The sequence below is a fragment of the Astatotilapia calliptera genome, chromosome 14 (assembly GCF_900246225.1).
Source record: "Astatotilapia calliptera chromosome 14, fAstCal1.2, whole genome shotgun sequence".
In the NCBI taxonomy this organism is placed as follows: Eukaryota; Metazoa; Chordata; class Actinopteri; order Cichliformes; family Cichlidae; genus Astatotilapia; species Astatotilapia calliptera.
In genome coordinates, this window is record NC_039315.1 from 24,396,840 (window position 1) to 24,413,214 (window position 16,375).

Consider the following 16,375-nt stretch of genomic DNA (forward strand, 5'->3'; position numbering starts at 1 on the left):
TCAAAGGTAATGATATGGCAAGCTATTTTACAATATCGTTGGTCTGACGTCACTGTTACATAATTTAAAAAAAGGCAATCAGCTTCCTCAAATGTTTGAGTGCTTTTAACTTATTTGGGCAAAGAGAGCGGGCCACAGTGTACTGTTGTATCAACACATATTTATTCATTCAGTATCTTCTGCCTGTGCTGATCATGTCACAATTGGTTAACTTGTCATATCCAGACTGATAATGTACAGTACAGTACGATACAGAGTACTAATAAAATGATAAAGTTGACTATGTAACAGGTTTTGTAGGCATGTTTGTAACTGGGATTAACCAAACTCCAGTTAATATACAAATTTTTGATTGAATGCTGTTATAAGTTGCGTATAGGACCTTGTTTCATTCTTGATGATCCACATGTTTGATTTGGGAAAGATTTTACACTTTATACCTCTCCTGATGCAACCCTGCAGATATATCCAGGTTTGGAACTGAAACTGGGAGTACACTGGCTCGAGACCCCCTGTTATGGTGTATGGTTTGGAGACAGTGACACTAACGAAAAGACAAAAGGCCAAGCTGGAGGTGGCAGAGTTGAAGATGTTTAGACTTAACCAGGATAGACAGAATTACAAATGAGTACATCAGAGGGACAGCTCAGGTCAATCGTTTTGGAAACAAACTTTTGACCTTGAAAAAGTTTTATTAAATCAGAATTAGCACCTTGCAGTAGATCTTCACGTTTCAGGTTTTGCATCAAGAAGAGCGGTCTGTAGGTCTGCGGGTCTGTTATTGAGACACTCACTGGGTCTTTTGTCATAAGTGGGCGTGTTCCAAACTACTTTGAAACTAAAATCAACAGAAAACCACTTCTGCAGAGGAGAGCAGAAGTGGTTCACTGGTCTTTTTTAAACTGTCAAATAAAGCTTCTACACCAGTTCCCCCACTACAGTACCTGTGCAGTGTAGCCCAGTAATATAACATGTCACTTTGACAGGTGCTGAGTGAATTAAAAACATCCTCTCTACTGAGAACCCTCTCTGAGAGGGAAACCCCCGCCAGATGTACTACAGCCTCACTTTGCACACATGATCAAACACCTACATCTGGGTGCTGAGGGCTTTTCTGCTCTTCCCCGCAGATGCTAAATGATATCGTTAACATTTTAATGCAAGAGACATTTACACGCGGGCTTGCGCAATTACACCTCCGATTCAGTGGAATCCTGTCAGACACAGTGTGATCGGTAATTAGATTTTACATTGGGTGAAATGCAGCACACACACATAAGCATGCGCGCACATGCACGAGTCACCAAAGCTTGCTCCTAATTAGGGAGCTAGACAGGCTCGAGGAGGTATGGTACAGTAGAGTAGCCCTCATTATACAGCTGGGATGTATGAACTAGGGGATATCTATTATGATCGCACATCAGGGTATCCATTACCCAACATTAGCACCTCTTTCAACTGGAATCGCGCGCAGAGTTCAAAACGTAACCCAACAAACCTTCACACAACTCAGACAAGTGAGGAAGAGTTAAGTGGGTTTGTAAACTTAATTTAGCCCATTAGATATTCAGATCAGAGTGAGACTGCACAAGATGATCTATCACTTGACTGTACGCTGGGTGCTTTCATGGGGTAATTTGATTTCAAGAGCTATGATACTGCTTGTGCAACCAAATCCTAATTGGTAATTAGTAAACAGTTAGTCGTGAGTGCAACAATAAGGGTGGTCAGGTTTCTCTCCATTTGCTTTACAGACCCGGCCGCTGGGAAGCCACTGATCTTTAGTCATTTTTACAGAGGCATCTCCGACAAAAGGAGGCTCTCATCACTGCACTGGCTTTATCGCCTTCATGTAGATTTATTACCACACAAACACTCGTCCCACCTTCTATTTGCAGCCAAGTTCAATCTATCCATCCACACCAGTCTCCGCAGCATTTCCATCCAGTGTTGCAGGTTGCTAATAATGTGGGGTCATGTAAAATTGGCAGGCTAACTGATGTTGGCAGCTATTTACTGTACTGTAAGCTACACTGGGATGGATGCTCTGGAAGAGCTTCCTTATTTTGGTGTGTGTGTGTGTGTGTGTGTGTGTGTGTGTGTGTGTGTGTGTGTGTGTGTGTGTGTGTGTGTGTGTGTGTGTGTAGTCCGCGAAAGGTCACAGCTAATTGAGATCAAAATTTGATTGCATGATTTCCTGACCTCTACATAATAGTTCGTTTATTGAAGAAATACGAGATAAGTCCTTTTTAAGTCACAAGCGTCGGGTTAAGCCGCGTGCATGTCTACAAATCATCGCAGTCTTGGTGGGGACTCTGTGAGAAGCCTTGTCTCATTATATCTTTGCAACGAGAATTTGAATAGGCCGGTTTAGCTTGCTGTAGTTTTGCCCAGAGGCAACTTTCAGGCAGAGATATTTAATGGTTCCTCTCCTGTACTGATGACTGAATTTATAGATGCTACTTTGATAGGTGCAGGAAATAGCAAGAGCATAAAGTCTTAAACGGAATACAAAAAGTAATTGTGCCTCTTGGCTGGTGAATGTGTCAGATTTAACATTTTAATTTTCATAAAAAGAGTAATAAGGACCGGGGTTGTCTTTTGCTTCCTTTTGATAATAAACAATCAATTGCAAAGATAAGGAAAGCAATTAAAATGTGACATTTTTGAGCATTGTGTGGTTGCGAATCCGTTTCCCTTTCTTTAATTGAGTTCATTAAGCTGATATCCAGTGAATGTACGCAAAGAACACAGAGAACCCAGAAGCGCTGTGAGGTGCTCGGTTATAATATGGTTGCTTATAACACCTGTGGACACAACGATGTAACGAGATGTGATTAGCTTTGGGTCGGGAGCTTCCAGGTCAGCACGGTTTGCAGACAAACTCACAGTTCCCATCAGGAATAGTCTAATATTTCCACAGGTGTGCCATTTTTTTATTTTTTAAAAAGGTTTCCAGTTTGTGAAGAATTATTAAGCCCAACCTAGTGAATGAAATCATCCGGTTATCCAATGTTATGAACGGGAATTCTGAACTGCATGGTATTTTCTTTGCACAACACCACATCATATGGCTTTCTTTCCCCCCCATACGGTGAAGAGTGAATGGGTGAACGTTTTAGGACGCAGCCCCTAACACCCATTAAGGAGGTTACCATAGAGACAGGCCAGTGTGCACATGATAGGCCTAACTCTGAAACAGCAAGAACTGTCTGGAATCCAATCTCCGTGCTGGCTTCCATCTACAAGGTCATTCATTCATTCTGACAATGACTACTCAGCCGATGAACACCTCATTTTCATGATAATCAACCATATATATATAGCCAGGGTCCTGTACATAATGGGAAAATCAAATATAAATGATAGAAAAAGGTAAAGATACTTTAAAATTCACTTATACACACACATACATATATATATATATATATATATATATATATATATATATATATATATATATACACACACACACATATATACACACACATATATATACACACACATATATATGTGTATATATGTATATATGTGTGGGTGTGTAATGATTGCAGTGCAAATAACAAGCACAAAAAGTGTAACGTCTGCACTCAAGGCTGTCTATTGCTTAATCCCTATCAGTTGCCTCAGGCCTCCTCAATAATCCCTTAAGCAATAAACGGACACAATCTTGCATGGCAGTTGATCTAATGTCAGAGTCAGATGATTATGATTAATGAGGATTCCTTATTGTTCCTTTATGAGTTTCAGCACAAGCTGGGCTGAGGGAGATACCATTTTATATGGAGTCAATGTCAATAAACGGCACCGACGGAGGGTTGCCTCAGCACCGAAAACGCGTTGGCACAGAAACAAAAATCCATTTCGAAGCTTTATTTTATCATTCCGGCCAGAGGGGGGAAAATCCATTTTGGGGGCATACTATAATATATCACAGCCCCTTGATGCGGTTGAATGTATTCATACCTGTAAATCCCCACTTCCCTAATTTTTCTTTTGTGAAATCTCTTTTTTTTCCATACAAAAGCAACCGACCACTGATTTTTTTTTCCAATCCCCATCTTGTCACCCTGATGTCTCCCAGACATGTTTCCATTTTCTTTCCTTCTCCTTCTTCAACTCTCCCTTTTTCTTCCCCTGTTTTCGTACACACCCAGTCGGCCATAATCCCTCCCTGTAGAAGGGACTCTGGCCAATAAGTGAACGCAATAAACTGTATCAATTTTCCACCATTGATTTTATATATATGCATATATACGCACTGTGAGAGTGTGCAAATATACCTGCATGGTGTCTCGCATGTGTGCAATGGCACAAATGCATGCAACTGCACTTGTGTACACGAAAAACAGCGACAAGATGCACGACCAGGTCTGAACGTCTCAATTCCAGCATTTGAATGGAAAAAATGCATTTCACACTCTTTTCACGAGTAAATTTGTGAAGTACTTTTGCATTTGCAGACAAATAAAATACAAAAATGACCCCTGAGGACTGTGTTTCATCCAAAAACATTACACCTGTACTGTTCATTACATTCGTTGCATGAACATTTTGTACTAATGGTGCACGCTTTCTCTCTGCTAACTACATTTTAAGGTAAATAAACAAAAAGCTGAGCTCTCATTTGTAACAAAACTCGTTTTGCAGGTGCTGCTCAAGCCAGAAATATAATTTAATTTTTTTAATTAAAAAACAAACAAACCCCAAAACGTTAAAATGCAAATACGAATGACTGCCTTTAAGGATCTTTGTATAAACTGGCCTTTTTTTTTTATGCTTTAGTGTCAATTTAGGCCATTTGAACTTGAAAAATATGCTCTCTGTGGGGGATGGGGAAAGGGTTAAACCAAATGTCCATTATATCAAAGACGTCACTTATTACTAAGGGCCACAGTGAAACAAGGTTGTGACAGGAAAAAATAAGTATCATTTGGTATAAAATAAAAACAAATATTATTAATATGATTCAAATGAAAAACTATTCAAACTTGACATAATATCCAACTATTGCAATTAAACAGACTGACTACAGGCACACTAACAACATGGTATAGCCGTTTTATTTCTCCTGGTTCAGGGTGTATATCTGAAGGCCAGATATGGGTCTAATGGTTTGTAGGAGAGCTTGAAGGATTTAAAACGCAATTCATGCCTCGCCCGTCTCTCCCCCTCTATCAGGGGTGTCAGCCTTTTGACAAGCATATAAAATCCATTTCATGTGGGTCACAGGTGACCTCCATCCTCCCTCCTCAGTCACTTAGCTGTCTACCAGTGATTTGCCTTCTGCAGTATGTGATGAGCAATAATAATAATAATAATAAAAATATGAGCAGGTGCAACTTACCATTCAAGATGCTCTGGGAAAAGATAAAAGCCAATATCCACATGCCCTGCTCCGTTCAATCCCCCCAAGCTATGCTTTCTCTTCTTCCTCTGACCGGTGCCTCCCTGGGTTTCTCTTCTGTGCGCTTGGGCTAAGGTTAAACATTTGCCACTGTCTTGAAGCAAACCGGTCCAAGTCTCTACTTTTAATATCTCCTTCGTACTTTTTTGTTACACTGATTTGGTTTCTGGGATGTCTCGGAGCATAAATGCGCCTCTGTGATTTTCTTGGGGAGAGCTCTGCTCAGACTCTCCTTCCTGTGCTCCGCGTCTTGCTGCTTGTCCCTGTTATTCAAAAGGATGCTGAAGGGGTGAAGCCCAGGTGTGTGTGTGATGCTGAGTCAGAGCCGGGTTAGAGCGGATCCTGGGAAAAGAAATTAAATCCGAAAACAAGAAAGAAACAAACAAAAATTAAAATTTAGAAAAAATGGTTAAACTAAATCTTTAAAAGAAAAATGTCCGGTTTCAGGTTTCCTGAATAAAACACTGGAAGACGGATCATCCTTGAAGGTAAAAATAAATGAATAAATAAAATGTTACAAAATTAAAACAACTAAAAGAGAAAAGAAGCAAAGAGAAGAGAGAGGGCGGTGGCAGAAGAATGAAAAGCAGGTTTTTTGCTCAGACTCCAAAGTCAGATCATCTTCATCGCCTCTGTGCGTCCAGCAAGAGGCGAGCAAGCGCATCTTCCCCGCTGCCGCTCTCTAATCGCACCACACTGACTCTCTGAGCATTACACAGAATAACCCTCTCCCCTGCCGCTGCAGACGCTTTAATTCCTCATTGCCTTAAAGGAGCAGAGGCGGCAGCCGGTCGCGCCTCGGGGCAGGATACTGTTGTGGAGGTGGAAGAGTGTGAGAGCACGCAGCGAGTGGGGCATTTGCATTAAGGAAATGAGCTGCACCTGACGCACCAAGGTACCAAAGATTTTTACGCACGGGGTTGTATCAGCTCAAACAGAAAGCGCTGTCTGCTGGCGTGCAGGTGTACGCGGAACACGCCGCTGTGCCCCAGATCTGGCTTGAATTTAGTTCCTAATGTTTTTCTTTCGTGTGTGAAAACAGAAGCGAGCTCCCCCGTAATAATGGAAATCTGCAAGGACACCCAGTGACGCGTATTTTCTGTTGTTTAAGTAGAAAATGTAGTTGTTTTTTTCTTTTAAACTGAATAACAACGTGAACTTGATTGATGAGATTTAATAATCGCATTGAACAGAAGATAGGAGGGGAAGGCAGCCACTCTGTCAGGGGGAAGAAAAGGGGTTAAGATGAAGAGCCCCCCCACCCCAAAGACGCACATACTCACACAGTTTATATCGCCTCCCTCAACCCAATAATCCACCACTCACCACCACCACCAACCCCCACTACCACCACCCCTCTATTTTAATGCCTGCCTTGAAGTCAAGGGTATAGCTGTGGAAGCCTGTGGGCCTGTCCACAGCGCCGGGTTACACTCAGTGTGATATAACCGCCAGCTCATGCTCTGTCCCACATGACAGAATACATTGCAAGTGAGATTCCAGCTATATACCCCCAAGACACTCATTTTGTATGCTCATATCCTTACAAGTCTGAATGTGTACAAAGATAAATAAATAGAAGGTTTCATGGTGAAAGGCTATACTGACTACATTTGTAGCGCTAATAGCTGCCTTTTAAGTTGGTAAAGATGCTGAGCTGAGAGTTCTCGGTTCAGCTATTTTGATCTTTGCATTTTGCTGCTGTCCAGTCTGGTTTGTCCCTGTGTCTAATCTGTCACAGCGTTCTTCCTGTTTCTTTCCACACTCCAGCAGACAAACAGGAGCGTTGCTTGCCTCAAAACTGTTCAAGTAGTACTCAGATATTTGTATTTACTCATGTTTGATTGGTCAGATATTGTCTGGATTTTTTTTTTTTTACTACTAATGCTACTCCAGAATGTCTGTTTGAATGAGTGATGCTGTTTTACTTTTTGCCTATACGTGCAAGATAAATCCAAACAAGTTTAAGACTGGAGGAAAGGAGAAAGTGCTAGTGTTTCAGGGCAAATGGTTAAAGATCCAGGCTGTCATTTAGAGCTGATTAGGAGCACTGTGCTGGTTTTTTGGCTGTAAATTCTTGGCATGGAAGAACAGCTGAGTTGATTAGCTGCTGCAGAATGTGAGATATGATCATTTGCCGTGCCATATTTTTATCCAAGCTTTGTTTTCGCCTCGCTTGCTGCCCATACTCATTCACAGCAGTCACACTTAAATACTGTAATACAGAAACAAGGTTTCATCATCTGTTTCCAATAAGCTATTTTAAAATGAAAGTAAAACACCTTGCTCAAGGGCATCTCTGTAAAGTTCAAGGACTACGTGTTAGTGATGCCGAAGGCAAAGCCCATTCATGCCCTACAGGTAATCAAATGGAGCAGAACTGCCCGTAGTTTTCCTCGGTTCAGCCTTTTTAGTAATGTTAAAAGAAAGCTTTTCCACAACTAAAGGTGACATCCGCAGCCTGTCAAGACAAACAGTTCTTAGAGAGGGAGGAAAAAAAGGCTTTGACTGTGGGTTCAAGGGATTGAGGGAGGGATCCATGGCATTAGAGACTGCCATCTGACATTTTAGGGGGAAATGAAGCATTGGTGTAATCAAAGTCCTTATAACGTCTCTGGTGTAATCTCGCTCAGCAAACAGGATTTTATGAGAAGCTGAAATTAAAACTTTGGCAGTGAAATAGATAAAGCAAAGCTAATCAAAAGGTGATATTTGTTTGCCTTTGAAAACTAACGTTTGGCGTCACAAAGCATGGAATAGAGGCAATGACACAGCCTCACCTCAGCACATAGGTCAGGGGCATATGTACTGTGTGTGTACACTATATACACTGTCACACCGCTGTACGCACGCCCCGAATGAGGGCGCTTCCAGTAAAAGCACAATTTCACAAAGTGTGTTTGACAGCAAACAAGCACAGTGTAACATCAACACCGACAACATGACCTCACAACAACCAAATTACAGCCGGTGTGTTTGATGACTCAACTCATATTCATTTCAGCAAAGAATGCTCACATTGCTGGACTGCGATTGAGGAAAAAAAGGCTCTAACCTGTATTTATATATAATCCTTTTAATCAATATTGCTCCCAGTAATTACAGTACTTTGTCTATGAGCCATGTTTGATCTCTATATGAGTATGTAATATCTGGTTAGCATGGGTTAAATTCCCTTTTACATTAAAAACCATAATTATAAAATAATTACCTCTCTCCCTTCTATTTAATAAAAAACATGGATGCCGTGAGAGAAGCTTTTATTACCACAAGAAAACAACATTTTTTTTAAAAAATTTTATACTTTATGCTTTAAAAAACAGTCAAATGAAGTGGAGACACTTTTGACCCCTGATGGCACGAATTGCATACAAATCGGGAGGACATCACAAGGGTTAATAGGCAACTACAATTTAGCAAATGTTTAAAACCACTTACACGAAGATGTCCCCAGAGTAGAAACATGTGTCTAGAAAGGACTTTGTTATCACAGGAGTAATTAGCTGTTTTTGCACTGCAGGACCGACCTACTAATCAGAGCCTTCTGCTTTTCCGCATCAGCTGCAGTGTCGCATTTTGGAAGCTGTTGCAACATTTTGCAACAGCTTCCACCAAAAATTTCAATTCTGAACAAGCCAAAAGAAAAATATTGGAGAAAACCAAGATGGCTGCTGTTTTTCTACTAGAGGAAAACTGTTTAGTTGTTGAAGCTGATGTCTGAGCAGCAGTTTGATGTTATTTGTCTTGATTTTGGTATTTTTCAAAAAATGCTTTCAGAGATGAACCAGTCCACTTTAACATCAGCTCGCAAGCCTTTTTTGGGGGGCACTGCGAGGCACCTTCCACAGAACATGCACAAATGTACCAGTTGTATGAAGACAAGTGAAGATGAAGCTGTGGTCCAAAGCTTTATTGGCACAAAGACTGATGTGCTCCCATTGCAAGCTGATACTAAAGTGGTAACCTACAGTCACTCTATAAAACTGTATTAAATGCATGTGTTTGCACTTTTAGAAACACCAATCAGGCTTTTTTGGTTCATCCATCGTGTAACTTTATTTGATTTTAGTTCATTTGACAAAATCTCCCAAACCAAAATTATAAGGAGAAAAAGGGCCATTTTCAGCCACAAGGGAAAGAAATCCATATGACAAATCCAATAACTATATAACAGCATTCAGTGGCTCCACAGCCATGTTTTGGACATGAGCAGAGTCAATTTCAGTGGGGTTTGAGTTCACTGCGTGGGTTGGGGGAGGAGAAGAGAGTTCGTTTTAGCCCCCCAGCATGATGCCTAAACAGCAGTAAGTAAATGTGACAATGAAGCCCCCGGGCTGCTGCAGGCAGTCTTGGCCTTGCAGTGCATGTCTTTGTGCGGGGGTGTTCGCATGTGCCAATGTATCGGTGCGTGCATATAAGGAAGGAAATGGAGCACATGTGAGACAATTCGTGGCACTGCACAGTCAAGGTCGTGACTCCTCTGACTGTGATACTCACACTGGCATGGGATCTGTTGGCGCTTTTTATTTTACTGCCAGCTTCAGCGGGGATGATAAAATTAGATCAAAGATATTAATCAGAGTGGTGGCAGCCACTGTTAAACCAGTGGAAGTTGTATTGTTGTGATTTATCCCATTTGCACTGCACTCATCCCATTTCTCCAAGAACAGATGAATCAGGAACTACAGAAGAGCAAGCATTTTAAATTTTGGAAGTTAAAGCTTCTGATGAACTCTGCTTCTTATAAATGGATTGTATGTAAATGTATGTGCATGTCGAACTGTCCCATCTGGCTCCATTATTTGTGCTTTAACATACAGTTGCAACACCCATCAGCACTTTGTATTCACCATAAACAGTCCTATAGGACACGGGCTCCTATGTTATTCTATCCTATGTGTTGGTCACTAAAACTGGAAGCTTTTATTGGACAACCTTGTTGATCAAGCCAGTCAGTAATTGCAAAGAAAACTATAATTAAGGTCTCAAACAAAATGATATCATCTTGGGTTAAATGGCTAATGGAGTTGTATAGTAGTTTAATGGAGACAGTGGGAAATTAGATTTTAGAGAAAGCAAATAGGTTCCCTTCCTAAGCTTCCTTGAGTACTTCACAGCACTTAGAGGACCCACATGACACCTCAAATTCATTTATTCTCTGTTAAGCATTGGTCCAAAATACAGCGTAATGGAGTAAATGTATGATGCAGTTCAGGAATGCACTCTTTTTTTTCCTCTGTTTTTTCATGTAATGTATACAATATACAGTGCCATGAAAAGGTCTGGGGCTGCTTAACTTCTTCCAGATGTCCAAGCATTAGTTTGTGCCCTAAAGCTGAAGCACACTCGGGTTCTGTAGCAGGACAAACATGTCCTATAAAACATAACAGCAATGGTGGCCTTGCAAAAAAAAAAAAAGGTTTTGGAGTGGCATAGTCAAAATCTGGACTTAAATCAGATTGAGATTCTTTGGCACGACTTTAAATGGGCTGTTTATGGACTAAAACTCTCTAATGTGCCTGAATTAAAATAATTTTGCAAAGAAGAGTGAGCCAAAGTTCGTCCACAGGGATGTGAAAGACTCATTGCCAGTTATCAAACACTTGATTGCAGTTCTTGCTGCCTAGAGTGGCAAAACCAGTTATTAGGTTTAGACGGCAATTACTTTTTCTGATACAGTCACTTGGGTTTAGATAGCTTTTTTCTCTTAATAAATGAAACCATAATTTAAAAACTGCATTTGATATTTATTTTTGTCTGAAATTAAAATTTGTTTGATGAAACATGTAAGTGTGACAAATATGGAAAAACTAAGAAAATCAAGAAGGGGATAAAATAGTTTTCCACGGCACCGTATGCAGTATAAAATTAAAATTACAAATATTAATAAAAATAAATTACAAATAATAAGGCGTGAATGTGTAATTTATTTATTTGACGGTAAGACAAAAAGAAAAATGTAAAACAAGTTAAAGAAGGAAATCAGACAAAGTGGGACATAATAAAAGAACCTGAAGCTCTTAATGAAGTGAAATATTAACTCCATAATGTTGTAATAGTGAGTAAGTGTAAGTGTCTATAATGTGATGTAGGTAACCAGTGCTGGGAAGTAACGGAATACATGTGCCAACGTTACGTATTTAAAATACAAAATATGAGTAACTGTATTTTGTTACAGTTACTGTTAAAAAAGGTGATAATTAGAATACAGTTTGATAAAATAAATGGACTACACGGCCGTCTTTTCCTGTTTTATATGTTAGGCTATCCCCTCTCTACTTTTGGTAACTCCAAACAAAACACGAAATAAGAGGCTCTAATGTAAGCATCCTGTTAATGTTGGTGGCGTCAGTTACACAATGACCTGGAGCCAGCACAACAGCAGTGCACGGGCAGGAATGCATTTCTTACTTGGAACTACTGTGACCGTTCAATGCCAGCAACCAAGATGCTCTCAGCTCAAAAGACTCCAACTCCAACCCTTAAGAAACATCTGGAAGTAAGTTCTTTTTAAAAAAAAAAATTAACGTTAGCCTACTGCAACTACCTTGTTTTAGTTGTGGTAGCTACCTGGGTTATGTCCCATTTCAGCATCTTCAATGTACTATTGCTGTGTGATTTATTACTATTACTGAAGGCCACTCGCCATCGAGCTAATATTGTTAGTTTCCTGTTACCTGAGGTTAGTTTATAGACTGCAGAATGTTAGACTAAAGCTAGCTAACAATGTTAGCTAGCATGGCGAGTAGCCTTCAGTAATAGTAATATAGTAATAAATCACACAACAATAGTACATTATGTAGTTGTAAAACTATGACAATATATTAAGTAATCCAAAGTATTCAGAATACGTTAATAACATTGAGTAACTTAACGGAATAGGTTACAAAATACATTTTGGGGCATGTATTCTGTAATCTGTACTGGAATACATTTTAAAAGTAACCTTCCCAACACTGTAGGTAACAATACGCAGTATGCTTCAGTAGGCAGTGTAATTTCCCCATAATCTACATCCAGTCAAGCTCTTTCTGTGATTAACTGAAACATACTCCAATGGTGTTAAAAATTCTCACATCAAAATATCAACACTGACAGGAAGTGGCATATTCTCCTTTAGCTACGTTTCCTCCATTCAGCACCTTCCACACACGTGCAAACACACACACACACAACCCCGGCTGTCCCTCTGGTCAACCCTGTCCCTGGCGTGTGTGCAGACAGGCCGGGTAATCCCTCAGGATGGGGTCTCTTGTTTTGACAACGCCTGTGAAGCCCAGCGTCTCTTACAACAAAACACAGACTGGCCTATCATCAGCAAAATGTCAGCCTTCAGGTCACTCCTTTCGCCACCCAAAGGAGGATCAGGTTGCCTTTACACTATGTGACCCATTAACTCAGAATAGAAACATTCTCAGCACCGGTATAATGATCCCTTTTGTTTGCTAAGACAATGACATTGATAAGAGACAAGCCATGCTCGTGGCTCCTTATACAACTGTGTATAAGGTGACAGAGTGGCCAGAGTAGTTCAAGCTGCTGTATGTTTACAATCTAGTAGTTCCCCTTGGGATGAACACGATACCTGCGGGTCAATCAGCATTAGGACACATGCACACTCTTTAAATTAGGGCAGAACTGCTATAACCTGGGAATGTGCCAGCTGCATGAAAGGCATCAGGGTTTGGAAGTCAACATGTCAAAGGAACTATGAGTTTATATGATACAGAAGCTTTTTAGAACTCGATACTTAAATTACGTAAATCGCACGTAATACATAATTACGTAAATGTATTGTTTTTATGTATTGTTACTGATATATGAACCTATCTCCAAAAGACAATCTTGAAGCATCGCTATGCTATGTTATTATCAGCTGCGTGGTTCGTTTTAAGATGTGTGGGTGAAATTCTAGTATTTTATTTGGGATGTTACTCAGCTCTAATCAGCAGCTATCTGTGTCCGTGTGACGCATCCATACAGTTTATGGATGTAGCTTGCTAACTAAGTAAGCAATTATCACCAGGTGTTCCAGGTGAGTTAGAATGATCCAGAATGGTGTTCTAGCACCTTTCGTTAATGAGAAATGAAATTGTGAAGGCAGATTCATGCATTTTACTGTCAAATGAGTTATTTTTTTGTGTGCTGAGATACTTGCTCACTATGAAGAAGATAAGTCATTTTATTCGTTCTCATCCGTGCAGTCCATTCATGGTACAGATATAAATAAAGTTGCAGCTGTAGCATTTAGCTAGTGCTGCGGTAGAGGTCAGATAATCAGTCATACTGTTTGCGTATCGGTGAATTTTAAATGCAACTTGCAAATACCTCAACACATATAATATTTCTGGGTGATTTACAGCTTTTTGTATTTTTCCGGAGTGAGGTTAATGCGCAACACTGAGAGATGGAGAACAAAGTACGAAAGGAAAGAAAAGAAAAGAAAAGAAAAGAGAGAAAGGTGAGAGCGTTTGGTGGCATTTGATCATTTTTAACATAGACATAGTTTTTAAAAATGTTGAAAACTGGACATTTAAATTGTATATGTGATGTTGTAATGCATTTTTAAACTTTTTTTTTCTGAGTTTTGAAATCAGGTAGTGGAGGTATATATATATTGTGTGTTTCTGAGTTACATTTTTGCAAAACATCTTGCAAAGAAATGTGAAGAATGCTAATGTTCTTTTATTTAGGGATTGCATGAAAATGCCAGACAGTTTAGTGCGTGCTGTGCTGGATATTTTGCAGTGTTGTGACGAAGTTTGCAGCAGTGCACTGTGTTGGCCTGGTGCTGAGCTGTTGTTGTGTTCAGCGTCATCATTAGATCAAGAGTAGCAGGCACCGTTTTACATTTAAGGTGAGGATACTGATTAGTTTCATTTAGTGAATGAATAATACTAGTGTTATAGTATCTCTGGCTGGAAATCAGCCATGTAGCACACTTCAGTTGTTAAATCCAGAAGAGCATCAAAAAAATCTACTGGAGCTGACAAAACAAGTTATTTTCGACAATTTATTTCTAATGAATTCTACACCGCTACAGCAGATCTTAGTGGTCCTTCACATGCTAACCTGAACATTTTTAACCCCCTATTACTACCAATAACCTATTGCTATACCAATTTATAGTCAAGTATTTAGTTTATGAATTTGATTGACAGATATTTCTTTTTTGGAGGATTAATTTTGTTCTAAAGTAGGACAAGATCTATAAATACCATATGAAACCATGAAACAGGGGATATAGCTAACCTACTACTGTTAATTTACAAAATAATTTTATCAGCACTTTTAAAGCGCAGTCTTTAAACAGATTACTCAAACTGTGGATTGGATTGTATGATTGTATGTATTCACCTGTGAACTCTACATGTGCTTTAAGTGTAGTTTGTTATCTCAGAGCAGAGGCTATCCCTTGGCCCATATTTCCACTCAGCGTCTGCATGCTCGATGCCTTTGTTCCCTTCCTACTGCAAACTCTCAAAAACCTGACTATTCTTTTATTCGTTTTTCTTAATTGCTAATTCAGATTTAGGCCCTAACTTCAGTCACACGTAGCAGATGTTACAGGATTTCAGAGGCAGTAATAATGAGCCAAATTCCCCAAATTATGCGTTTTAACCTAAGTGTGCTGCAACTGACAGCTGAGTGCGCTGCAGCGTATGAAAGCACAGACAAGTCGACAAAACACACGCAAAGTGAGAAAACACCTTTACTAATTTGATAATACACACAGAGCAATTAGGGAAAAAACATGCTTCAATGTGAGAAAACACAATGAAATTCAGACAGACATGTTTCCAGGGGACACTAAAAAGTGACGTACACGCTTGGAAGCGTTTGTTGTTGCTGTGGTGAATAATAAAGTTAATGAAGTCGTCTGTTCAACTGTGCTGTGAGAAAATGAGCTGCTTTTTTTTTTTCAGACCACATTTTTCAGATATCGACTGTTAACCCTGCAAGCGTTTCAGGGTCACGTGCTTAAGACTTCGCTTCGACTCTGCAAAACGGACCACAGCACACACAGCAACCTTTTCCCGTCTCCTCCTCAATTCGTAATACCAACACCCCAGCCTGCTACAGCAACCCCAGACAGTTTTCCATTGGTTAGCCCCAAGACACAGAGGAGCATATCTGTAGCCAACCTTGACGTGCTAAACTAGGACGCTGAAGGGGACAGAAATGGGAGGAGAGAGCAGGAGAGTAAGCGAGGGGAGGGGAGGGGAGAGGAGTGGAAGGGGGAACCTAATGAAAACCTGCTGGAGGAGTGGCAGAAATAAGGAAGTGAGGATGGAGAGCTGAGAGGGTTATGGCAAAGAGGGGGACGGAGAAAGGAGCAGTGGAGAGGGAAGGGAGTGAAGGTGGAGAGTGTGAGTAAAGGGATGGAGAGAATAGGGTGGATTTATTTTTTTATTTTGGTGATTTGTACTCCGGCTGCATATGTGCCTGGTCTCCATCTCCTCCATTCTCTGCTTCAAAACTGGAAAAATCAATACACCCACAGTCTAGTGTATCCCCACAAGAACTGGATCATTAAAAATATATAATCAAACGCCCGCTCGTCATTTTTCATCACCATTACCATCATCACGTATCTGAAGAGCGCACAGATACCAGTATATCACCAACATGGTTGTAACAATTTAATAACCCAATCAATGGCCTTCTAATTATTTCAGTGCCACAGTTAATCGTCCAGTTAAAGCAGTCCTTCAGCCTCGACTCGCGCAGAGAATGGCACACGGAGACAGGCTGCTTGTTAACAAATGCACACAGCAGAACCGAAGCTGGGCTGTTGTAATAAGAATATCTGACTTCTCAATTTCACAACTCAATCCAACTCAGGGTCGCAGTGTTGCCTAGTAACGATGGCACACTACTGACCTTATCTACGTGGTCATAAAAATGTATGAAGAAGCCCCCCCCCCCCCCCCCCCCCTCACGCCTTCAACCTCCTCCCCGCCAGCC

General features: G+C 40.4%; 1 protein-coding gene across 2 annotated transcripts in view; it reads right to left on the reverse strand.

Annotated features, from left to right (window-relative positions):
- The window catches only part of dscamb (Down syndrome cell adhesion molecule b), a 134,490-nt gene extending 127,725 nt beyond the window's left edge, over positions 1-6,765 (reverse strand). The window contains exon 1 of one of the 2 annotated variants that reach the window (XM_026193164.1): positions 5,348-6,765. In XM_026193164.1, the coding sequence (XP_026048949.1) occupies positions 5,348-5,390 (43 nt within the window). In that variant the 5' untranslated portion in view covers positions 5,391-6,765. The remainder of the gene's footprint in view (positions 1-5,347) is intronic. The other variant, XM_026193165.1, reaches the window with a different exon arrangement.
- Between the last annotated feature and the right edge of the window lie 9,610 nt (positions 6,766-16,375).